The sequence below is a fragment of the Myxine glutinosa genome, chromosome 1 (assembly GCF_964187855.1).
Source record: "Myxine glutinosa chromosome 1, kmMyxGlut1.1, whole genome shotgun sequence".
Classification (NCBI taxonomy): Eukaryota; Metazoa; Chordata; class Myxini; order Myxiniformes; family Myxinidae; genus Myxine; species Myxine glutinosa.
Window position 1 is genome coordinate 142471156 of NC_136261.1, and position 26938 is coordinate 142498093.

The following is a 26938-nucleotide window of genomic DNA, read 5'->3' on the forward strand; positions in this document are numbered from 1 at the left end:
ACTCATACATCTTACCCCGACAACCGCCTAAACATCAAGAACTTATTACATGTAGAGTCCCTGTCACGACAGCCGAATACCTACCTATTCAGATCTACCTAGCTCTAGATGTTGCATTACCAAATTCATAACACAGCCCCCCCCCTGGAACCGTAGCTCCTGCAAGGTTCACCGCAGGGCTACCATTCCAGCCTTAACACTTACTGTCACACACTTAATTAACCTACGAAATAAATCAGGAAGGGCTGTGGGAAGTGAGTCGGACTACCTACCTACACTTCCTTAACATGCTGAACCCCTTAACCATCATGCAAGTATGTACATCTTCTTCGTTGTTCCTGTGGAGGGAGGAAACAACAACACACAACACTAACTTAACCACAAAACTTAACCATTTTTCCAAAACTCAAAACTCTAACCTTTGTACATACCCCGGTCTACAGACCGCGTCCCCCGGTGGATGCCACAAGACACAACCTTACCTGCGGGGCCATCCCCAATGCATCCCCCTAAATTTTCCACGGGCCCTGTCCAGATGTTACAGGTGAGTGACACGGCTCGGTGGATTTCGCCCACATTCATGCAACACAGACCCCTTAACCACTCATTCTCATTCCATAGGTCATCAAGGCATTTCAAAAATCAACAAAGCACTTATTCCCAATACACCCCCTGCAGGACCATGGCATTGATGTCATTCACGTGTGTGTGCATTCCTCAACTAGGCAGCGGGGAGGTACCGCACAAAAGATGGTGGGGGCGCATCAGGCTGTGGTGCCCGCAGTCCCAAAACCAAGTCAACCGACTTACAAATTCATTGCCCCCCCCCCCCCCTTTACCTCTTGGCCCCGTGACAGCCCAACAGCCCCTTTCCGCCGTTACCTCGCCGGTGAGGGTCTCCACACACACCAGGCTCCTTTGCCTCCTGCTTTCACGCAGCAACACGGGTCACCGGGGGACTTCCTCACCCCGCGGCGCCCAACCAGACCCTCCACCGACGAGCTCCAATTTCCAGTTACCACCGGCTGCCAGGGGTAATTGCCGCAGAGGGGGGCCCGCAGGCATCGCTCCTCAGAGCTTGCTCTGTACCTGCGGACACACACACCTTCCCCACCCACAAGACCCCAAAACACACTTCCTCCCCCGCTGCCATTCAATTCTCCACACAACTCAGCACAATTCAGTACAATTCCATAGATGGTGTAAAAGGTGTTACAAGGCTTGCCATGGCCTGCCAATGTGAAATCCCATTCACAGTTCGAATCATTGAATCCTTACACATTTCCATTAGCACATTTCCAAAAAGCACAATTATCGCCCCTCATTATCTCCAATAATCATCACTCACTCTCCAGGTTCCACTCTCACGACCACATCAAAACACCTAACCACAATACAAAAACATACGCCACCCACAAGACACTGTGGCTCCCATTCCATCCCCTCACCGGCCATGTCATCACTCGCTCTCACCTCCCAACTCCAAATTACATGTCCCCAATTTCCCAAAGCAAATCCTGAAGCCTGGGACAGTACTCCTCAAAACACTCACCTCAAGTGCAGGTAGTTGCAGGTTGGTCAGGTTCAAAGTGCAATCCACCCTTCACAATCCCAAAATTTCACATTGGGCCTACCAAATACTTCCAAATTTCTCTTTTGTCCCCACTACACTGGCAGGTATGTGGCTCCGCATCCAACGGTGATCATCACTACACAACTACCTGTGGCCACGACAGCTCTGCACCTCTACCGTGCAAGGGTCACCGGGACAAGGTGAGCAGTCAAAACGCCAACATGGCCCATGAGTGTCCATAAGGGTGCGACCCACCATCCATCCTTCGGCCCCCCTGCGAGGAACACAGCTGCAGCAGCCCCAGCTGGCCAATGTGGTGAGCACTTGCTGCCACAACACACACTACCGCACACACAACCTCGGCCCTGGGGGGCACGGTCGCAGTGCGTGGCATCCCTACAGCCACGTCCCCTGCACCTCCCCATCATCCCCCAGTCCGACTACAGAACTGCAGCCCCCCAGTGCTCACCCACACTTGACCACACCAAGGTCCAGTCAACAGCCATGCTCCACCAGGAGACCCACCCAGAAGACATGGTCCACACACCTCGGACACGCACAGCACCACGTTGACCCTCAGGCTACACAACTACATCCCCATCATCCCGCGTCCCAAATATCAGCACAGTTGCCCCCGCAACCAGTTGAAAGCTGTGTCTTGCTACCCTATTAATTTCATCACAGCCTCCAACACTTTGGTCTACACACCTGGATCAATAATGGCGTCACTATACAGTGTCCACCATGGCATTTCACAATCCACCCTTAAATTTCCATCTAACCCACAGATTACCCATGCCAACCATTTGTCACATTTCACTCACCTCACCAAAGAAGGATGCTTTGCCATACACATGCCAGCCGAGCATGGCCCATATGCTCGGCGCGTTACACATCTCCCGATTCACATCCCCATGGCTCTCTTCCCAACCCGAGAGTCCATAAATCACAACGGAGCATCTGTGGAAGGTCACTCACACCATCACGTTCCACAGATGCCCCAATGGTTGTCCGGCAGGCTATCTCCATCCCTGTCCATTCGGTTTGACCCGCGTCCATCGACCAACACGGCATGGCAGGTCATCACATGCCAGTTGTCCCAAAGTCTCAGGGAGAGGGTGTCAGGTCGCATGCCCGGGTGATCACTACATCAGGCCCAAGCTGGCCATCTGCGGTGCCACCACCAAAGCGCGACCCACAACACCTCCCCCCAGTGGTCCTCAATATTTGCCATCCCAGGCTTGAGAAACCACCTCGGACCTCCCTGGAGGTCTTAACCCCCACCAGGGTCCGGTGACCCTGCCGGCCCGAGCCACCAGCTCGGACGGCGCCCCGACGGACAAGGGACGCCACACTCCACCAGACCCCCCGTGGGACCCAGGTCGTACCTCGACACCCAAGGCTGGACCCCACGTCCAAATCTCGCCATCACAGCCCCCCAGCTGGCCGGCATACCCAAATTTTGAAAGGGGCAACTTTTGCCCGAGGCCATCACCCATGACCTCTCCATGTCCAAATCCCGCAGCCCGGGGACCAATCCCCACCATGGCTGCTCCAAATCAAGTTCCCATTGTAATTTTATTTTAAATTTTATTTTACAAATTTTCATTCCCACTGCCAAACCGCAGCTGCAGGGAACAACCTCTACCACCGGTTGTTCTGCCCCTCCCTGCAGTTGATCCAAATTCCCTACAGGGACCAAATCTCCAGAAGCTCTATCTCCCGATCCTCCAAGATCCAAATCCAGCCCGGAGCCAACACACTCCCCCAACTGGTTGTCCAATTTTGGAGCCTCTGTTTCCAAATAGCAGTGTACAGTGAGCGTCCCCTCGGTCATTCCAACCACCTCCTCGGACCAACTCACCTCTTCCCCCAGACTCCTTTGGGCCTGAACAAGCTCTACCTCCATGGGACTGTCACAGGTCTCCAGCCGCTGGATCAAATCATCCTCAATAAATACCCGGTCCGGCTCTATTGCACGGACCCCCAAAAACTCTACCCCCTCTTGCTCCGCACCACCGCCCTGGTGCTGCACAATTCCAAATTCATCCCCCGGTTGGGGTGTTGTGACATCCACACGGTCCCGATAAACAACCAGGCCAGAATGTGGGAAACATTCCCCATTACAACTCTCACATTCCAAATTTCCTTCCCCGCTCACCTGTGGACTCTCCACGTTTACCTGCAGGCATTCCCCCTCTACCTGTACACATTCCCCATCCACCTGTGGACATTCCCCATCCACCTGTGGACATTCCCCATCCACCTGTGGACCTGCGGTCTCCCCATTTACTTCAATTGCCATTCCCTGTGCAATTCCCAATTTTGCCATTCCCGGCTCCTGAGCCCCGTGCACATCTGCATGGGCCGTACTCTCTCCTGTTCCCAATCTAGCTTCCCCCCGTTCCGATTCAATTTTTGCCACCTTTGGCTTCTCCTGTGCCCCCATTTGAATTTCTACTTTACCCTCAAATTTCCCCAGTCCGTCCGTAATTTGGTTTTGCACTCTCCCTTCTATGCCATCAATTCGTTCCCCCAGCTGCTGTGCCATTTCCCCAATTTTTCCTTCCAATTGTTCATTCCTTTCCTTTATTTCATTCCTCCATTCCTTCCCCTGGGACTCCATTTTATTTTCCATCCCTTCAATTTGTTCCTCCAATCGATCACTCATTCCCTTCATTCCTTCCCTACATTCCTTCCCTTGGGACTCCATTTTTCTTTCCATCCCACTTTTCATTTCTCCCATTTGCTTTCCCAATCGCTCACTATCGGCCCTCTGAGCATTTATTAAATTTACTATGGTCTGGAGATCTATCGGGGCCGTCCCAGCGGCGGGGAAAGTTCCAACGCTATCCTCCTTATCCCCCATTTCCGGCTCACTCCCGACGCTGACGGAGGCCTCGCTGCGTACTTCCATCTCGTCAATTTCCGACATCCGCTTTCCGGAAGATTGTTTCCCGCGCGCGTATTTATTTTAATACCAAAAACACAATTTAAATTTGACGAAGACGCGATATCGCGCTCCGTATGCCCAATTGATTATTAATTTCTCCGCCTCGCCTATACAAATTTTGCGTTCGAACGTCGGACGCAATGTACGCCCGACCGTGTCGATGTCTCGCCGCGGACAAAAAAAATTTGTCCGACGGGTTCAAATCCTACACTCCTGACACCACTTGTCGCGTAACCGTGATTAACACCACAGTTACGGATGACCGATTTGCGAGACTTTAACTCCCGAGGCGAACACTCAATGGCGGACTCAAGTTCAACACCAACGCGCGGAATGGCGGGACACAGCGAAGGCTCCGCAACCTTATCTATTAAAATCAAACACCCAGGAAAACTGCGTTCAGATATTATGTACAAAAAGTAATATAAGGGTTTATTAGGAAAAGTAAAGCCAGTGAAAAAGCCCGCCGGTAAATCTAATAACTCTAATAAACCTAAATCGGGACGTCCCCACACGACTGACAGCAAACACAAACGAGGGAGATTAATCACGAAAATAACACGTCCCGTCGTTCAAAATATACGCGGAGATCGGGCTTATCTGTCTTTGTCGTCTTGTATTGTTGGTGTCCAGCACCGCTCCTTCCGGCCCGATCGCACACCACGAGGCCCCTCGCTCCAAGCACCACGCGTCCGACGCAGGCCAGCGGCTCCACTTGACCAGGGACAGGAAGGACTCCTTTCAACTCCACTCGACTCGACGACGCGGGAGTGCTGGCAGCCAAGTGCCAACGAACTGCTCAGTGCCAACTGGGTGTGCTCTCGTGTGTCTCCTGCGACTCCCTACAACCCGAATTGCACTCGAACTGCGACTGGAATGGCGTGTCCTCTCCAACTCTCCACCACCGCTCAACTCTCTGGTGCCTGCCTGCGTCTGCCAGTGCCTGCCACGAACTCAACTCAACTGGCGAACTGCGACGCAACTCAACTGCCCGCGTCTGCTCAGAGAGACTCAACAACTCCCCGCGTCTGCTCAGAGAGACTCAACAACTCCCCGCGTCTGCTCAGAGAGACTCAACAACTCAACTTCCGACTTGATCGCTCATCGACGTGTGTGTCCGTGTCTCTTGAAATGGCGTCCGACCGTCGCCTATATTGGTGGCCGATGACGTCACATTGCGCACTCCTCAGCCAATCAAAGCCTCCCGCGACTCCTGACATCTCCCCCGTTACGCGACCCTGCGGTCCTGGCATAACACGTGCCGGCCAGGTTTGTAGGCCTTTGGAGGTGTACACGGTGGCGGCCAATCGTGGTGGCGTTTTTGACCTGGTTTCCTGTCAATTTAATACGAAGTCCTTGTCAGGGAAAGGGGATTATTTAATGTTGCGCTAAGGACCTAACTAATGTTTATGTGGTTTGCAGTGCCATAAAGGACAAAGGTTTGATTACTAGGTGAGACTCACAGGGGCGTTACCTTTAATCCCTCACTATTTAACACTCGAATCTCCAGGTAGATCCACACTCATACATCTTACCCCGACAACCGCCTAAACATCAAGAACTTATTACATGTAGAGTCCCTGTCACGACAGCCGAATACCTACCTATTCAGATCTACCTAGCTCTAGATGTTGCATTACCAAATTCATAACAATATTATACATACAGTTTTGAGACTTCCTATGATCACTATCTGGGCAATTTTCATGCATGTTTTGTACAGGTTCCCGGGGTCAGGGGTACGCTTTTTTAGTGTGTAATATGTAGGCCTAACTTATTGACTGTGGCTCTTTTGTAGAGAGTGACCCTGTGGAGTAAGAATTAACAGGATTTTACCCACATTCTTGCTTATTTTGCAGATATGGCATGTGCTAGTACCAGTGTTTCATTGAAAACTCGGGCTCAGGATAATGTGTATCTCATTGGGTCCACTTCTGGAGATGCCATCAAAGGTGCCAAGCTCCCGACTGTGCATCAATCTCTTGTCCTGTTTTTCCATCACCTGAAGAAGGAGAATCGCACTGCCTGGGAGAGTGCAACCCTCACCATTGAAGAGGTTGTGAAGTTCTGGGAAAAAGCTCACCTACCTACAACGATGAAGCAGCACTGCATCCATCGTTTGGAGAGGCTATATGAAGAATGGAGGAGCCTCCAAAAAGGTGCAAAGCGGGGTGGTGCGACCCAAGAGAAAAAGGAAGCATCCTTCAAGGCCTCCTTGGAGAAGACGTTTGATCTTAGGCATGCAGATTCGGAGGCCATAATCACCAACCCCGAGGACAGGAAGTTTCTTCACGATCAATTCTCAGAGAGGAAGGCTTCAATGGGATCTGTAGACACTGTGTTGGAAGCAAAAACGTTCTTGTGTGTTTGAAAGATCAGCAGCCACGAGATGATTATCGTGAACTCCTAGAACTGACTGTCATCTACATGGGAGGAATCCCACCTCGTGGAATCCGGATCATGGCTCCAGGAGCAATGCACAGAGCCAGATGGATGGCAAAAGCACTATATTCACTACAGGTGTTCATGTTTCGGTCAGAGTTCCACTTGACACTTCGAGAGGCGAGAGAACTCTGAGCCTTCAGCATTTTTGTCTGCCTTGTGTATGTACAGGCTTGGTTTCGGGCTCCACAAGCTATTGAGGCTCCCCTGAATGACATTAACCTCTTCAAGAAGTTGGAAAAGTTTGAACAAATCAATCAGAAGATGGCTCAGGCAGCCTTGAAGGCACTTGGCCGCCACACGTGGTACATGAGCCCAGTACTAGTGGCACTTGCATTCTTTGACACCAGAATTGACAAAGAAAGCAAGATCAATATGATTGAAGCATTGAAAAATGACGGTGAAAACCCCTCTCCAAAGAGACCAGCTATCAAACGAGGAACCGCCCTGTCAATCGCTGGCCTCAGAACAAAACACACCAAGCATTTCTTCAGCATCCTAGGGACCCCAACTGATTGGATGGATAAGGATCCTGGTTCATGGGAGCAAGAAACCAGCTTTCAGGAAGCAAAGAAAGCCGCCAGTGGCTTAGTCGTGGTGAACGACAGGGCAGAAAGGGGTGTCGCATTGATACAAGACTACAATAAGCTCCTTACAAAGGATGAAGAGCAAAAGCAAGCTCTGCTCCAAGTTGTTGCTGCTCACAGGAAGATGTACCCCGATGCCAAGAAGGCAACAGTGGTGAAACAGGCCCAGAAATAGGAGTTACATTTCTCATTATATTTGGGTTTTTTAATATTATGTGATATGGTGTCTCTTCATTTTATGAACTGAACATTTGGATTGTTATCATTGAATTTGAGTTTTCATAGCAATATAGTGCTATTTGTGCAGCTATTGTAACTTGTGTTTGCTAGAATACAAAGAAAGTGAGTGGAGGGTGGATTTTCATAAAACAAACTTCTGGTTTTGCTTTCGATCCATATATAGAAAAGTTTTGTAGACACCTTTTGTTTGAAGGCTGATGTGGCACCCCTAAATAAAATCGGATTGCTTTCATATTTGGTGTCTTTTCATTTTGGAACAAAAGGAACAACATAAAGCCATGTCCCAGTAAATATTTTAAAACAATTATTTTGAGCACCACCCTAGTGTGGATCCTTTTGGTCCCTTTCGGTAATTAGACGTGTGGATCCTTTATGTCCATTGCGATATGTTACTGTGATTGAACGTGGTAATTCGATCCACTTCCCCGCGGTCGATGTTTTGATGTTATGTTGTTTCGGATGTTTGACATGGTATAGAAGCCTGCTCCTGAGTTCACTCCGTGGAATAGTTGGATTTGACTGCAAGAATGTGCCCTGGTGCTGGAGTGGGTACCCACGGTGTCACCTTCAAGAGCAAGCCTCGTGCTCCGTTTGCATTAATTTGATGACGGGATGGACTCCATCGCTTATCTTAAAGTAAAAAAAACATTAAATTAAAAAAAGTAAAAGGATGTAGGGATGGTATACCAAACAGTATGTGACATCATCCCTACATCCTTTTACATTTAAAACAAGACCAAAAGTCTAACAGCGGCGTAGCCCTAGTACTCTACTCACTGCAACGTACAGCTGTTCGTGTGTATATATACTAAAACACATGACGGGTTCGACCGCTTCGACGTTCGGCATATAAATTAAAATGTCAGTGGGTGGAGTCTGCTGGCGTACGCCGTCGTACGGCGTAATGACACCATATACGTAATGACGTAGCGTGACACAAAACTGAGCGACTTTAATATACAGTATAGAGGATGATATATTTTAACATCCAGTAACTTTGCAGTCACTATGAAGGGATTATTGTTATGATTAGATTTATTATAATATTATTGTTACATTGTCATCATTTCAAAAATGATATTACTATTTAAAAAAACGAGGCAAATTCCTTACTTCCGTGGTTATTAGTACCATACACCGCTTATCATTGATTCATGAACCATACACCACTTCAATCCATTAACTTTGCATTCACGATATTGGGATTAAAGTGTTATGGTTATATTTACTATATGACCCGGGCTTAATTTGGCCGAAGCGGCCTGAAGGCGAGGCATGAAGCCTAAGGCCTATACGTACCGTATTGTTGGAAGACCCGTAACGTCTATGCTTTCGATATTTGATGATCATTTTAACAATCACGTTGTTTGTGTTTCACACTGAATGAAAAACGTAAAGGTAGAGCATGGCGATTGTGGTATATGACAGGTTCGACGATATGTTCGGCCCGAACAACATTGGAATCAAAATGGCAGTGTGCGGAGTCAGCTGTCCTACCACTGTAATGACATCACATCACCCCTGTCATGTGACCAGATCCTCAGCTCTGATTGGTATACTTTTGAGGGGACATACATACATATGGACGGACAAACACTTCTAGACGGCTTTGCCCTATTGGCCATGCCGTAAAAAGTTTTTTATTTCTTGTTTCTATACTTTTAAAATTGTATTTGCATGCTGGAGAGTTATATTTTCATTGAACTGTGAAATATCTTGTCATTTATGGGTGAAGACTGCATTAAATAGTCGTACGATAATATACGTAATGAGCAGCAATAATATTTCACCGTTGACCATACCCACATGGGCTTGATTGGCCCTTGGCCAATTGTGTCTCCATGGGCACGCTCCCACCAGCCTGATTGACAGACGTTGTCCCACCCACCCCTCCAGGCCCTTCCTTGTCCTCGTGTAGGTATGCTGCTATGCATACTTTGTGGAATCCTTTAAAGTTATGAAAATATTGAGTAACCGTGGACCTCCCCACTGTGAAATGCAGTAGATTTATGTTTAATCTAAGTACCGAGCTCAACTAATTTTGAGATAGGATGTCTGAAAATAAGAATTGAACGGACTGTTACGGGTCGGTTAGTTTTGTAGCTCAGTGATGTTGGCTTAGAGCTTCATAAGTGTTATGACATGAGTTGTGAAATAATTTTTTGCAGACCTTGGGAACTTTATAGGTTTATAAGTCTTTATGTTGGCAGTTTTTGGTTGAGGATTTGTTACAACAAAACATATGCAGTGCCCATGCCATCCTTGCATAGGAAGTCTACTGACCTGATGATGAATGTTGTGTGAACTGAAATGTAACGTTAGTATTCTTTATCATTTTCCAGCTTACAAGCATGGATCAGGAAACTATCAGAAACAAACCCAAAGAAAGGACGCTACCATCCTGGATGTTGAAGCCAAACTTTGATCCACCACAGAACAGGATCCGCAAGAGGACTTTGGATCAACCAAGCCGTGAGCTGTACGTGCAGATTCAATTTCAAAAAAACATTTATTCCCATATTTGCCAATATAAAGACAATATAACAAAATATATAAAGTAATACTTACAGAACTTGGTAAACTCGCAGGGATACGATCAAAAACTAGATGGTATTCTTAGAATACTTACCCTGCGCAGTCAACTTGGTGCAAGCCAACTCTTCTGTTTTTGAACGTTTTTTTTTTTCTTTGATCAAATATGGCTGCCAGACCAAGTGAGCAATTACATCATAAATTTATATTCTCTAATATAATCGCTCAATAAATTTCAAACTGATCAGACTAAGCATTGTCCCTATTAAATTATGACATCATAATTGAGACACCAATGACGTAATCGTTAACAACACCTATTCCCCATGCGGAGTTCTTTACAATGAGCCACATTTCAATTTTTTCCATGAAGCGGTTTTGGAGATATAGAGGTGTAACATTTTTCAGTTTTTTCAAGATGGCACCTGTACCACATGACCTATTACATCATAATTATCATTAAAATATTCTGCAGGAGGAGGAGGAGCTTCTATGGTGACAATTTCGTGTACATCAGACCAACAGTTGCAGAGAAAAAAAAAATTAATACTGATCGGATGATGCGTTATACTTGTCGAATTATGACGTCATAAATAAGGTACCGATGACATCATAATTAACATATCTTATTCCCCAAGGTGAGTTCTTTACAATGAGCCATGTTGAAATTTTTCCATGGGGTGGTTTCAGAGATATGCAGGTGCAATTTTTTTTCGATTTTCCAAGATGGCGCCTCTATCACGTGAGCGATGACGTCATAATTATCATTACAATATTCCACAGGAGGAGGCGCTCCTATGGTACAAATTTCGTGTCCATCGGAGTAACAGTTGCAGAGGAATTTTTTTTTTCATACTGATCAGATCATGCGTTGTACTTGTCGAATTATGACGTCATAATGAAGGCTGTGAATAATATGAAGTCATCATCATCATATCTTATTCTCCATGGTGAGTACTTGAAAACGAGCCTTGTTCCAACTTTTCCCATTGAGTGGTTGGGAGATAGAGGTGTAACGTTTTTCCAAGATGGTGTCCAGACCACGTCGCACGGGCAGGGTCATAACATGGAGAAGTAAAAATGGAGGCATATTCAAAAACCAAGGCTTGTATTGATATGCCTATGGACTAACAATATCAGTGATAAATTCGACCAAAAATATCAAATAATAGAGAATTAAGAAAAAAATGGTCAAGAATACTGTGAATAACAAAGATAAAAATAATGAAATAACAATAAGGTGAATGCTTGCAAGAATGAATAATGAATGAGTGAGAAACTATTTCAATGATACGATATCAAATTTGGTTTTTAAGCGGACTTAAACGGACCCACAGACGACTGTGCCTTCACTGCTCCATCAACGCTATTCCAAAGACGAGGCCCATAGTAGCTTAATGTATTAATAGATTAAGATTTGCGAGTAAAAGGTAAAGAATTTGAGCTTTAAATTCGAGCCTATTAATAAGATAGTCTTTAAACCATTCAAGAGCACAACCTCTGACACGAAAAAAAAAATCAAGTTTGGAGACAAGAATATTTTGATTTATTGTACTGTCGAGGAAGTTTTGTGAGACTCAAGACTCCAATGATGTCACAGGTTTACAAAAGATCACAACTTTATTAACTGGTTGTTCACTTCATTCCAATACCAAATAACTACTGTTTAACTCAATGGACCAGGTAACTCTATCCGCATAGTCCCTCTTTCGTGGCTGATGTCTTCTCTGCAGCGCCGTACTCGTGGTACGCGTTCATTCCGTCGGGCAGGGCTTCTGAGGATGAGTGCTCCTGAGTCAAGGAGATGTTCACTCTTTTATGGGCACCGCAGTATTAATCCTTCCTCCGCTAATCCTAATCCGTTCTCCGCAAACGTTACTCGGTCGCCTCACTGGCACCAGCTCGCTCCCCTCCTGCTGCGAGTTCCATTTACCAAACAATAGGGGGGTGCTCCAGCCTGGGGCTGTGACCAGGTGGACAAGAGATTACCATGTTCGTGCACATTCCTGACATTCATTTACGAAATCGTCTATCTGCTTCGTTACCAGTCCCAATCAATGAGTTACCAGTCCCAATCAATGAGTTACATTTCCACAATTCCCTCATCTTTTTGTTTTTGTTTATATTAACCATTAATCTAAACATCAATATAAGTAAACAATCAATCACTGCAAGTATACATCAATACAAGTATAAGTAAATAATCAATCACTGCAAGTAAACATCATTACAAGTATAAGTAAATAATCAATATCTACAAGTAAATATCAATACAAGTATTCAAACCATAACTTTGGTAATCAAATTCCCTTAGGCATACACCGTCATCCTGCAAGAATCACAAAACATTTCGTTGGTCATTGACTCCTTCCATATTGTTCAATCTATTGCATTTGCATCACAAATATCTTTTCAAAACAACACTTCACCATCACCAAGATACAACAATTTCACTTCATTTTCAAGTTTTGTAAAGCATCTGCACCATCTGGCAAAAACGTTTGCCTCCACACAAATGTTGACTTTGTTTGAAAGGAAGGGCTGATCACTTGTGTTTGAATCCAGGTATGAAACATTTTCTCCTAATGTCTTCATAGCACCTGCACTACTTCGTGTAGGATTTCGCTGTTGTGGTAACATTGCGGAGTCATAGACTGACCCTGCTCTCCATGTAGCATTCTTGCCACTTTTTGCTGTAAACCATAGTAATTCCTGAACAAGGCCTTCACCCAGTTGTAGTCGACTTGCCTCCTCCCTCATTGTGAGTGGGCAGCAAGTATTGGTGTGACGTTGATTGGCCAGCAAGATGTGGAACAGGGATGCCGGATGCATCCACAATGATGTTGGGACCATGGTGTTCAGGTCATCCATGGTCCATACCAGGAGTGGCCCGCAGAATCGTGCACAGCTGTTGTGGAAAGGCACAGCCATTGGTTTGCAGCTCCATGCTGGCTCCCCGGAAGTTGGTGAAGTAATAACATATGTCCCCGCATTTCACAGAGGTTGCAGGTAAGGTGTCGTTGTCCTGCAACTTCTGATGTGATGAATGTTCCAAGCCTTCGAACAAGAGTAAGTGATCGCCTTTCTTTCATATGTTGCAGTGTGATCCAGGCAAATGGTCACATAGATTTCCTTGGTGAAGGTAAGCATCCATCTCCAAGTTACACGGGAGAATGTCTTCATCATTCTTTGAGAAAGAGGGTGTATGCCACGTTTAACTTCATTTTTTAGCCACAAATTTTCTTTCTCGAACTTCTTCCCAATTCCGTTAGCACCCCCTTCAAATGTGATCTCGTCTTATCCTTATGCTCAGTCACATCTGAATCTGCTTTCCACACACACTGAATCAGATAGGGTACATCTTACCATGAAATCAGCATAATCATGTATATCTTCCGACAGTTTCACATTCAACAATTTGTTGTTTTTCCTTAACACAAAAAAGTTATATTCATTTATATGCGTCACACAAATAATATTCAATCAGGTATGTATTTTATTACTAAACTAAGAATAGCATCCACAATTGCTTTCAGGTTAATATAGTTCAAAAATTAACTCATGCAGGTATTTTAGCACTACTCTAAGAAAATAAATTGTATATGATTACAATCACAAATGGGAATATCTAATTCCCAACAACAATTTTCCCAAACCAACAAATTAAGCATAATGTATTATTACCATAATTCCTCTCCACTTTTTCTTTTCCCTTTTTTTTTCTTCCTAACAGTGTGTCACTCGTGGTGATATGAGTTCACTGATATTGTAATTGACACAACTCATAACATTGTCGTTATGCCATTATCTTAATTCTACTGTATTCATTTGCAACATCACTTGATTTAATCTTTTAATCTCAGTATTTATGTCGCCATAAAAGTCTTCCTTTTCTGGTTCCACATTTCTTTCCTCATTTGTCACTTCATGCGTTATCATCGTGTTGTTGGTTACCTTATTCAAACACACCGTCACTAAGGCTTTCAAGCAAGCCACCACTAAAACAATTGCCAATATAACTACTAAACCAACAAACAAATATTGGAGTATCTTAGCTACCACCCCTCCAAATGTGTTTCCCAACCATGCAAAGGCACCCCCTTTTATATAATCGTGGTATCTTGCTCCCTCTTGTCCCACCTGTAGCCATCTGTAAAACATGTGAGCTACCCCTTGTATATGTTCATACCTATAAAATAATTATATGTCAATGACATTCAACATTGTATACCAAACTAACAAGCTTCCTAAAAGGTAAATAAAGAAAATCCCTTAATATTGTTACAGACGCGGTTGTGGATGTTGGTTTACCGAGCGGTTTGGTATGACCGCGTCTGCACAGTTTACCCGATTATACTCGAACGTTGGCCGAGTCGCGCTATGCTAAATCAATTGAGGAAAGGACACAACGGCTGGGTTAAAATGACACGACACCAGGGGTACAGTTCTCAAGACCTCCGGAGGAGGTTATAATATTTCGGAACGTTAGATTACAAGGACAAGAGAGACAGCATAGGAAGGTAGGCACTTAATCACGGTCTTATAGTAACCCCGACAGACCACAGATAAACAGGACAAGACTGACTCACACGGGGATTGATGGCAAGGAAGGGCAGGTAGTCGAGGCTCAAGGTGCACCTTGGCTCAGGGGCAGAATCGACCCGGTCCGGTCCAGAGATGCGGGAGGTCTCTCAGCGCTCGGAGGTGGCGACTTCTCTTTTCAAGCTCGGGCGCATCTTCCGTCACGTCCGGTAAGTCGCTGCTTATATCCAGCGGGGAGTGACACGCCCTCGGCTCGTTAGCTCCGCCCCAGATGGAATCGGCCCGTTGCTTCTTATTGGGTGCGGGGGGTTACCGGGCTCCGCCCTTGACGAGGGGCCGACAGTCAGCCCCTTCGTGGTAACCCCGTCGGCGCACATGGGCAATGGCGGCTAACCGAGCCGGAGTGAGGACGCACACTCCCCGCGCGCTGCTGTTGTAGTTATTGTTGTTGTTGTTTCATGGGGAAGATGGGAGGAGGTATGGGGAGGTCCTAAACTCACTACTGGTGCCATACAATCACATCCTGGTGCAACGAAGAGTCAGAATTAATGGAAACGAGTCCTTAACTGACATAGACTAAGAATAACTAGCAAGATGTCCGAAAGTTGTCTACGTGAGATGCGGTGGACCTGGGCACGACATTTAATGGGGGAAAAAGGGGAAGGTCGGTTCTACAGAGTGTTGTTTACAGACAATGGGACTAGGGAATGGGGGATTGGGGATAGTTGGGGAGTATTGGGGGAAATAGGGGAATATTTACAAGCGGATATGGATGGAGGCCAAATCCCATATCCGCAACAATATGTAACATAAATCAGATTATTTGTCTTACCCTGATCCCCCTATCTCCCGGGGTCGAACTAAATCCCCTAATCATGAGTGTAGTTGTGATACATTATCCCTCATGTTGCGCTAATATCAGTAGATAATGGTATGTCATGTAGGCAAATAAATGTCACTATCTTCCCTAATTCAAGTAGGAATATTAAATGTTGAAATTGTAATGTTTATCAATGCAAGGGGTGTTAAAATGTAATTCAAATGAATGTATATCACGACTATCATTTATCCGCCACTGAATGTTCTGCTGGGCTGCTAGGTGCAGCCTCATTTTCTGTGGGATCGTCCACCTTAGCCCCATGTGCTTGCTTGCAATGAGAGGCATGAATCCAACTTTCTATTTTGGGTCCATATTTGTTTCTATTCTTATCAATCTCCTATGGTTTATCAATTCGTTCCAAGATACCGCAACCAAAGGTTTTAACCAAGGCTCTACCAAACTATTTCCAATGTGAACAAAAAATGCCAGTGAAACAATGATTCGAGGAATTAACTTCAAGGGGTCAATAAATTTATTCTATAACCAGATCTAATTTTCCCATCCAATAGTTTGCCTTGCCACATGTCATATTATAACACTTTAATAAACCTTCGAAAAATGTTTCCCATCTCAACAAATTTCCTTTTTTACAAATAGCCATGTGTAACTTACGTATTTAACTACAATTTCCTCTCAATTTGTTTGGCCTAACTGGCCGCAAAAGTGGCTGCCAGCATGCAGTACCGTTTTTTATCTACCAAGGAAGTGCTCGTCCACACAAGACCTCTACCAAAATGTTGTTTGTAAAAACAAATCTGGGATTTCTGATTACATGGATGCACACTCTCAGGACATTTTCAGGCTGCTGTTAACAATCCACTACGATAAATTAATTCCTTTACCCACAATCAAATAATTAGTACAAATTGAGGATATTATCCCTATCACATTCTTTTATAGATTCATTATGTTGGATCTAATTTTTTCCAATAATTTTCCACTGCTGTAAGGAAGAACAATAGCTCTCATAAGTCTTAGTAATATCGTACTTAATTTACCCAGCATCGAATAATTTATTTACTATCCTTTCTCATCTGTTAACCAGTGACTTTGTTTGAACTCCAGAACTGAAAACTCACAATAGTTCAAACCAGCAAAATTTTCTTTACTATTTTCCCATATCATCTATGCCTAAAACACATCCATACATACAGCACAATTTATATGCTGATGAAATTCAAGTTTATATATATAAAAATCCATGAGCAGAGTACTCTGGGAAGTCAGTGTAAGACCTCTCCAAAATTTGGCTAATTTTGTACTCCCACATTTTTATGAAGCTCATATCCATAAATAGCTTTGATTCTCATATAAATTCGATCACAATGGAATCCCAAGATTACTCCCAATTTTTACTATTAATGAATAGCTGCTCATAACTCAGCAAATCAAATCTTTATTCTCTATCTCCCTTGACAAAAGTGATAATTTTCATCATCAAATTATATTTCTATTTTTTATTTTTATTTTTTTATTTTTTTTATTTTACGAATTCTCTCGATATGCGATCCCATCCCCATGGAACTATCTATTTTCAGACAAGGCACACTGTCGGTGTCAACAATCTTGTAAGATTGATACACAAAAACACTAACATTGACACACAAAATACCCACACACACATGCATTATGCGTATTTGTTTGCGTTGGAACCCTTATTTACAGATCCGGATGGGTGTCAACTTTATTTCAATTTCTCAAAATTTTTCCTTCAATTTTATAAGCGCTAATACACAAATGGACCAAAAAGTTTATTCTTAGAAAACCCCTATGATGTCACATTGACATTACCCTTTAAGTTCCCATAATAATTTATCCAAATTTGACTACCCACCCATTTGTATGTCAGTCGACCACTGACCTATCAATCGTGCGGAACAATAGTCCGAAATTCCCACCTGATCATCATGTGACTCTTGTCACTTGGTTTGCCAAAAAATTGCAAAGCAATTGTTCCAAACTTTGTAAATTTAAAATTTTGTGCCCAACATAAAAGATCCAATTTCGGCATTTGATCAATTAATTATCAATTTGCTTACAAGCAAAAGAAAAAATGAATAATTCTTGCTCCGAAAACTTTTCAGACACAAGAATCATCGACAGTTATTCATGTTTGTCCAGTAATCTAATTTGTTGAGGCCAATCGTCATTTGGGATTTGTCGCAATGAAGGCCTAATCGTTGTCTGAGGTATCGGTCAGCACTGGTACCCTTGATCTTGGTTTACCCTATGAACTTGTCTTCCTTTTGGTATACGGACATCCTCTTTTCCAATGTCCCATCCGTCCACACTTGAAACACCGGTTTCTGTCGTTGCCTGGTCTGTGCACCTGTGCACTTGTATTGCTGGGCTGCATCTCTACATCCCTGAGTTGCCACTGCAATCTCTCGTTATCTTCTGAAACACGAAAAAATTCTCTGTACCATCCTTTTTGGGGAGACAACTGGAAATCAGATGGGACAACTGTCACTTTCATTCCTAATTTCGAGGGCAGTTGTGCATTTGTCTCCTCCACTGTATCCTGTATCCTTTTTATTTTAAGTTCTAGATCCGTTATCCGTTCTTGCTGTTCCCGTTGTCTGGATTCACCATCCCAAAGATGGAATGCAAGCCAGTCTACCGTTAGATTCTGTCTCTTCCTGGCTTTCAATCTTTGTTCCAATCTTTCCAATCGACTTCGCTCAAATGTACCATCTCTTGGAAACTCCTCATCATGTCCCTTTGTCCACAAATACCAATTCTCGACCTGCCTTATAGCTTCGGCACCATAACGGTCGTACATATGATGTGTACAAGTACCTTTTTGTGGAATCTCTGGTTGTCCTTGTGTATTCTTGCAGGCTCCATTTCCCATTCTGCTTTTTATCAAAGTAGCGTTGGATGTGTTGTAGTTTGTTCCTCTAAAGCTTCACTCGTACCTCCAGGAAGGATCTCTCCACCTGTTCAAACGGTGATTTCCAGAGAATCTCTCTCACCTGTGGCTTTTGCACAATCCAATCTCACAGATCAGTATTTGCAGATGAGCCAGAGGGTCAGTATGAAATGGGTGAATCCTCAGGTGTCCGCTCTGTTGAAGGGGAAATCACACAATGGTAACCGCACATATATATCTATATATAAACTCACCACCTTGCTCAATTTTCCAAGGTTGTCTTCACATTGATAATATCTCACAAAGATATCAAAGCTTCTTTCTTGAGACCGCATTTTCATCAATCAAACAATCAATATATTCAATTCAATTTATTCAGTTCAATTTATTCAGTTAAATTTATTCAATTAAATTTATTCAGTTCAATTCAATTATTCAATTTCAATTAATTTATCAATATTCATCAATAAATCAAATTAATCATTTTGGATGACTCCTTGCATAAGCCCTTTCCCCAATGATGTCAGGACAGGTCCATCTATTGACTGAGATCGAAGCTCATCGGTCGTCACCTCTGGTTCATACCTCATGTCAATTGACGAATCACTGTTCTGTCCTAGGGTCATATCTGACCTATTTTTCCATTTTGCCTGGTCTTCACAAATTTTCTTTGCAACCACTAAAGGCAACTCATCCTTCATTCGTGAGACCGCCAAAATGGATGGCAGATATTAAAGTTCTTTGGGAAAAATATCTCATCATTTTTCTTGTAATAGTACCCAAATCTCTTGGCAATATAAATTTCGTAAAACTCCTGAAATAAGACTGTAAAATTCCTTCAATCATGCTAAATTTTGAAACTCCATCGCTTGTAACACCCAATTTATCCCATAGGGCTTGAAAGTTCTTTCCCAAGTTCATGCAATCATTCTGCATTTGAACCCTATGATATTGTTGCGAATATGGAATTTGGCCTCCATATCCGCTTGTAAATATTCCCCTATTTTCTCCAATACTCCCCAACTTTCCCTAATCCCCCATTCCCTAGTCCCATTGCATGTAAACAACAATCAGTAGAGCCGAGCTTCCCCTTATTCCCCCATTAAATGTCGTGCCCAGGTCCACCGCACCACACGTAGACAACTTTCGGACATCTTGCTAGTTATTCTTAGTCTATGTCAGTTAAGGCCTCGTTTCCATTAATTATGACTCTTCGTTGCACCAGAATGTGATTATATGGCATCAGTAGTGAGTTTAGGACCTTTCCCATACCTCCTCCCATCTTCTTCCCCGTCTACAACAACAGAGGGGCACGGCGCTGCGCGGGGGGGAGTGTGCGTCCTCCCACCGGCTCGGTTCGCCGCCATCGACGATGCGCTCCAGACCATGCGCTCCACGGGGTTACCACGAAGGGGCTCCTTGTCAGCTCCTCGTCAAGGGCGGAGCCTGGTAAACCCCCCGCACGCACCCAATGAGAAGCAACGTGCCGATTCCACGAGGCGGAGCTAACGAGCCGAGGGCGTGTCACTCCCCGCCGGATATACGCGGCCACGCGCCGGATGTGACGTGAGATGCGCCCCCAGCTTGAGACGAAAAGACGCCACTTCGAGCGCTGTGCAACCTTCCGCATCTCTGGACCGGACCGGGTCGATCCTGCCCTGAGCCCAGGAGAACCTGGAGCCATCGCTACCTTGCCTTTCCTAGCCATCAATCCCCGTGTGAGTCAGCTTTGTCCCGTTTATCTGTCGTCTGTTGGGAATAATATAAGATTGTGTCTAAGTGCTTGTCTTTCTATGTTGTACCTCTCGTCCCTGTAATCTGACCTTCCGTAACGAATATAATCTCCTCCGGAGGTCTTGAGAACCGTATCCCTGGTGTCGTCATTTTATAACCCAGCCGGGTGTCTTCTTTTTCTTATTGAGCCAGCGTAACGCGACTTCGTCAACGTCGAGTATAGTCGGGTAATTTGTGCGGACACGACGGCCATTCCGCTCGGCCCACTTTAACATCAAAGTCGTGTCTGTAACAATTGGTTGTCAGGAGTTGGATTCGAACCTGGGACTAAATTTATTTAGCCCAAATTTTGGACACCAATTGTGTTAGTAGAGTAACAATTGGTGTCGAGGAGTGAGATTCGGACCCGGGACTAAATTAGTTAGGCCCAAATTTTGGGAGGGAAAATCGAGCCGGAGCGCGTACGGCGCTCGACCAAATCGATCCGGAGCGCGGTCCCGCGGTTACTGCGCTCGACGAAATTATAACAGCAAAATTTGGATTGGTGTTACGAAACTCGAATTTTGAAAGTCGCGCTATGGCGGATCAAGACGGCTGGGGTCCGGTAGGGGAGAGTGAAGCAGGGTCGGTCCAGGACCAAATTGAGGGACAAGAGGAGAGCGAAGCAGTGAGGGCGGCAGGTTCGCAAAATAGCGCCGTCACGCACGAAGTAGCGGGCGCGCAAAATGGCGCGCTCGCTCACGTGGTTGAAGGGTCCCAAAATAGCGGCGCCGCGGAGGGCGAGCCTGCGGTGGCGGCTGGGGACGCTGGGCAAACCGGGTTTGACCTCAGATTATTCTTGACCCAACTGAATGCAAAAATGGATAGGATGGAGGGCCAAATGGGGGTAATGAGGGACGAAGCGAGGGGTACCGGTGAGGGATTAGACAATAATTTTAAGGGATTAGACATGAAATTTGGGAAATTAGACGATAGATTAGGGGAAATACAGGAGGGGTTAACGGGGGTAGAAAACAGAATGGCCGCTCAAGAGAATCAAATGGAAGGGATGCAAAAAGGGTTAGAGGGGTTAGAAAACACCATGGAAGGCAAATTGAGGGACATGAGGGACCAAGCGGAAAGGGAAGTTAACCAAATGGGGCAGCAGATAGAGGGGGTCAGAATGGGGGTAGAAACCAAACTGGATGCTCACAGGGAGGAAATGGAGCAGATGAGGGTGGCATCTGGGCAGGAGATGCAAGTGATGGGAGAAGAGATCAGAAGAGGAGTGAGTGAGGAGGTCGGAGGAGTGCGCGAGGAGGTGAGGCACTGTAAGGAGCACATGGAGAAGGAGGTGAGAAAGGGACTGTAAAGTTACAAGGGGGCATAGAGGACCTGACGCAGGAGGTGGAGCAGCTGACGGTGGGACAAACGGAGTTAGTGGAGCAGGTTCAAAGGAACACTGCGGTATTAGGAGGGTTAAAAGCGACACAAAACGACATAAAAAACGACTTGATAGCGACAAAGAGGGAATGTCAGATGGTACGTGAGGGACTGACAACGAGGCTGGACGAGGTGATAGAGGTTATGGAGACGAAGGACTGGCAGGTGAGGACGCACATGGAAACGGTCAAGGTAGCCTTAGAGGATGAGCTTGAGGAGACGTACCGGGGAATAAAAGAGGTGAAGCACAAATTAGAAGAAGTGGAAGAAGGGGTGAGCGAAATTAAGAAGCGACGGAGAGGGGATAACAAGGAGATAAAAGAGGAGATAAAAGAATTGGTCCAAAGTCTGTGTTTGGATCGTGATGTGCTCATTAACCGGATGAGGGATTCGCAGGTGATGGAGGAGAAGCGAAGAGGAAGAGGACCCGGTGTAAGTGGTGACCAATATGGTCGTGCGTATGATGCGCCAGGTGATTTAAGAGGCTTGGGGGTCGAGATAGACCCGGGTGTTCGTGAGAGGCCGTTGGTGAAGTGTGCGACAGGTCTGGTGTGCGAAAAAGGAGGTGTGCGAGAAAGTCCGACTCTGGGGTGTGTGAGGAAAAAGTGCGTGCCAAGGAGTGAGTGTGCTGGCGAGAGTGAGTCGGTCGTAGCGCGTGTGCGAGGGGGCACATGGAAGCGCGGTGTGGTGAGTGTTACAGAGGATGTAACGGGAGAGTGTGCGCGAGAAAGGTGTGTGACGGACAGGTGCATGGGGAAAGAGTGCGCTGTCAAAAGTAAGGAAGAATGCACACCTGTGGTGAGTGTTACAGTGGGTGTAACGGGAGAGTGTGCGCGAGAAAGGTGTGTAACGGACAGGTGCCTGAGGAAAGAGTGCGCTGTCAAGAGTAAGGGTGAGTGCGCTGACAGGAGTGGAGGTGAGAGTAGTGAGAGTGACATGGAGCGTGAGTTAGTTGTGACAGGTGAGCGAGGATGTACACCTGGGATGGAAGGATGCACACCTGGAATGGTAGAGCGTGAGTGGGAATGCACGCTGGAGTTGGTGGTGAGGCACGTGGTTGGGTGTGCGAATGAGAGCACACCTGTGATTGTCACAGAGGAGGTGACCGAGGAGGGGGCGCGAAGCGGTGTATTGGTGAGGTGTGCTACCAACGAGTGTGTGCCAAAGTGTTCGGTGGTCAGGTGTGTGACCAAGGCGGTGAGTGGAATGGGTGTACCTGGGTGTGTAAGGAACGGTACGAGGGGCATGGAAACGGCTGGATGTGTGAGCAAGGAACGGGCTGCGGGATGTAAGCATGCAGGTGAAGCATCGACGTTAGACGGGGTAGAGTTTAGAACGACTTATAGCCGAGTCGGGCCCTCGGTGCGTGCTGGGCCTCGCTTTGAACGGCCGCGTCCGTGCTCCACTAGGCGGAGCGGGCAGCCCGATAGAAAGGGTCGTCATGGCGACCACTTTTTGGTGAGGCATTCCGGCAGGCCGAGATCGAGCCATGGGATGGCTCCGTGCCGAGATGGTGCGTGGGATCTCGGCCCGGGTAAACCTCCTTCCCTGCACCGAATGCGGGATGCATCCAGCCGCTGGCACAAAACAACCAGCATCCATTGCTTGGCTTCACGAAGCCGGGCTTTGGACAGGGAGTGGCGCACCGAGAGGTATTAGTGAGTCGACTGGGTGATGAGGTTAGTGTTTTGGACCCAAAATTAGAGAAAAACAAAATTTGATGATTGGCAAGGGATTGGCAGTAGTGATTGGCAGATGATGGGCAGTGATTGGCAAATTTTTAATTTGTTGAAATTTGATGTGCAAAATTGGTAGTGAGAGACCCCCGATGTGGTGGGATGGCAAATCCACCATCCCTCACAGGTGGGGGGCAAAGGAGCAATAGTTTATGGGGTGTATGGCAGTGAAAACTAGCCCGGGTGGGTTAGGTTATATTGATAGGGCCCTAGAAGATGACATTAGGTGACGTTAAGATTAGTTAGTGACTGATACCTGTAGTAGGGACGCAGGTAGATTAGTGTGGATGATAATGACGAGGGAGCGCAATAGTTTAAAGGGACGACTGGGAAGCGCAAGTTTCAGAAGGGAGTAGTTAGCTGAGATGATGCCGTGTTTGTGAGAATTGAACAGGTGTGATTGCACAGGTGTGCAATTGAACAGGTGTGATTGCACAGGTGTGCAATTGAACAGGTGTGATTGCACAGGTGTGCAATTGAACAGGTGTGATTGCACAGGTGTGCAACTGGACGGGTGTGTGGAGCAGTGTGTGAGTAGTGAGTGTGTGGATCAGCGCGAATGCGCTTGGGGAGAGAAGGGTGCAGGTGGCACCAGGTGTGAGAGCACAGGTGTGCAAGTACAGGTGTGTGGAGAGAGTTGGAGTAAGTGGTACGGAGTGGTGTGCATGGTGCGAAGGTGTGAATGGGGGAAGAGTGGACCCCCATCACGGATACCCGGGGCGGGTAGTGTAAGTGTTAGGTAGAGGGTACAGGTAAATTGTGGTTGGATATTGGCATTTGTGGTGCGGTTGCAGAATGGTGTTGTGGATGGGTGCATTAGTGTTGTGGAAATGGCTGGGCGTGTAGCCTGTTAGTGTGTGTAGTTGGTTGGGCACTCCACCACTGTGAGGATGTCGGCCAGGTGAGGCCGCAGGTGGGCTCTGGGAGCCGGTAGTTGTGAGTGGGTGCCTGAGGATCCCGGGTGTGGATCGGGTAGCCCAGTGCCAGAGAGGGCACCGAGTGGGGAGAGTGCCAGAGGGCCTTCCCCTGGTAGTTAGGTTAGGGTAAGGAGCAGGTAAGCTCGGAGGCAACTGCAGTGGTGGAGGTGTGCAGGTGGGTAGACCCACTGGGAGAGGTACACGTCGCAGCCCAGAAATTGTACGAGGGCACCGGGAGATGAATCGGGGGAGTGAGACCCCAAATTGAAGAGCACCACAGTTTGGCCAATGGGAATTGGTTTTTAGAACCCATAGTGTAAGAGGGCCAATGGTTTGGCCGGAGAAAGACCCCGGGTAGTGTAAAGTTGTTAAAGTCATTTAGGAAATAGTTAGGATTGATGAACCTGTCGCACCATACGCAGCCACTTACCTGTGGTGATGATGATGACTCCACACCTGTGTTTTCTTTGTTTTGTTGCAGGAAATGAGATTGCTGTGTGGATTTGTGAGACGCATCACGACGTGGATGAGACATTGGGGTGATTCCATCTCTCCCTCCCTAGGAGGGACTGATGATGAATTGGTAATGGCAAATTTTGATGTGCAGTTGGAGATGGCAAATTTTGATGAGAGTTGAAAATGGCAAATTTGATTGGTTAGGAGGGAGAGAAGACGAATTTGGTTTATGGGAGGAACGGGGAAGACAGTAGGGATGTTTGTTGATTTGTAAAGTAGATGTTTATGGGTAGTGTTGTGTTTTGTGGATACAGTAAGGGGTAAGGGAGGGGCCATGTAGGTTACCTGGTGGGGGGGGGGGGCGTACGATAGGAACGTACCTGTCTCACCTGGTTCCCATGTGCCCCCAGTGTGCATCACCTTACATTGCGTGCACTTTTGCGCCCTTACCACCTTACTCACTTGTCTGCTTCTTTTGTCTCCCACCTCCGAGGATCTGGCTTTGGGGTAGAGAGAGAGGAGAGAGAGGTGCTGGCTGCGCAGTTGTGGGCCTGCACTTTCGCTGTTTGCTGCCGGGATCGATACACCATATGGACCGCAATGTTTGTGGCCACCCACAATGGACCGCAGTTCGTTTGCGGCCAAGCACCACCCGGGGATGGACCTATGGGTCAACGTGGCACCTATGCCATACAGGTGAACCACTTTTAGTTAACACCAAGTGCACCACAAGAAGAGCAAGAGACACCTGCAGGGTTAGGGGTTGTCGAATTTATTTTTATTCCAATGAACAATGGTGACTGCACCGATTGGTGGTGGGGTGGTGCTTTTGATGCTCGGGAAGGGTGCTCTGCACGTTATTAAAGGCCGTCGGCCACAGAGCACTCGTGGGTTGGTGTATCGATGTTGGCAAGCGCGCTCTCTCTATGCATAACATCTGCATGTGTTCCTCCAAAAACAGGTCCTGGATCGTAGTGTAAATAGCAGCGTAGTCTTGTAAATAATGCTCCCTACCGGCTGTATGTTTAGTTTGAGAATTCTTTCCGGATTCGGTTATCCTGTGGGTGTGTTTCTGAGAGGAGAAGGGTGCAACGTCGCAGGGGGACATATTTACTCATTTGTGAATATCTATAAAACTGTCGCACTCAGGGTAGAGTTAATAGTAGAGGGAACTACATTGCGTGCCACACTAAAGTAGGTAAAAATTTATCGGGTCGGGACGCCCCGAGGGTAGAGAAGGGTGCAATGTTGCGAATATGGAATTTGGCCTCCATATCCGCTTGTAAATATTCCCCTATTTTCTCCAATACTCCCCAACTTTCCCTAATCCCCCATTCCCTAGTCCCATTGCATGTAAACAACAATCAGTAGCGCCGACCTTCCCCTTATTCCCCCATTAAATGTCGTGCCCAGGTCCACCGCACCACACGTAGACAACTTTCGGACATCTTGCTAGTTATTCTTAGTCTATGTCAGTTAAGGCCTCGTTTCCATTAATTATGACTCTTCGTTGCACCAGAATGTGATTATATGGCATCAGTAGTGAGTTTAGGACCTTTCCCATACCTCCTCCCATCTTCTTCCCCGTCTACAACAACAGAGGGGCACGGCGCTGCGCGGGGGGGAGTGTGCGTCCTCCCACCGGCTCGGTTCGCCGCCATCGACAATGCGCTCCAGACGATGCGCTCCAGACCATGCGCTCCACGGGGTTACCACGAAGGGGCTCCTTGTCAGCTCCTCGTCAAGGGCGGAGCCTGGTAAACCCCCCGCACGCACCCAATGAGAAGCAACGTGCCGATTCCATGAGGCGGAGCTAACGAGCCGAGGGCGTGTCACTCCCCGCCGGATATACGCGGCCACGCGCCGGATGTGACGTGAGATGCGCCCCCAGCTTGAGACGAAAAGACGCCACTTCGAGCGCTGTGCAACCTTCCGCATCTCTGGACCGGACCGGGTCGATCCTGCCCTGAGCCCAGGAGAACCTGGAGCCATCGCTACCTTGCCTTTCCTAGCCATCAATCCCCGTGTGAGTCAGCTTTGTCCCGTTTATCT

At 46.5% G+C, this 26938-nt stretch overlaps 1 protein-coding gene across 1 annotated transcript in view; it reads left to right on the forward strand.

The window, feature by feature from the left end:
* LOC144892222 (uncharacterized) overlaps positions 1 to 26938 on the forward strand; it is a 53520-nt gene that overhangs the window by 8091 nt on the left and 18491 nt on the right. The window contains exon 2 of the mRNA XM_078777740.1: positions 10138 to 10274. Within this exon, the coding sequence (XP_078633866.1) occupies positions 10147 to 10274 (128 nt within the window). The 5' untranslated portion in view covers positions 10138 to 10146. The remainder of the gene's footprint in view (positions 1 to 10137; positions 10275 to 26938) is intronic.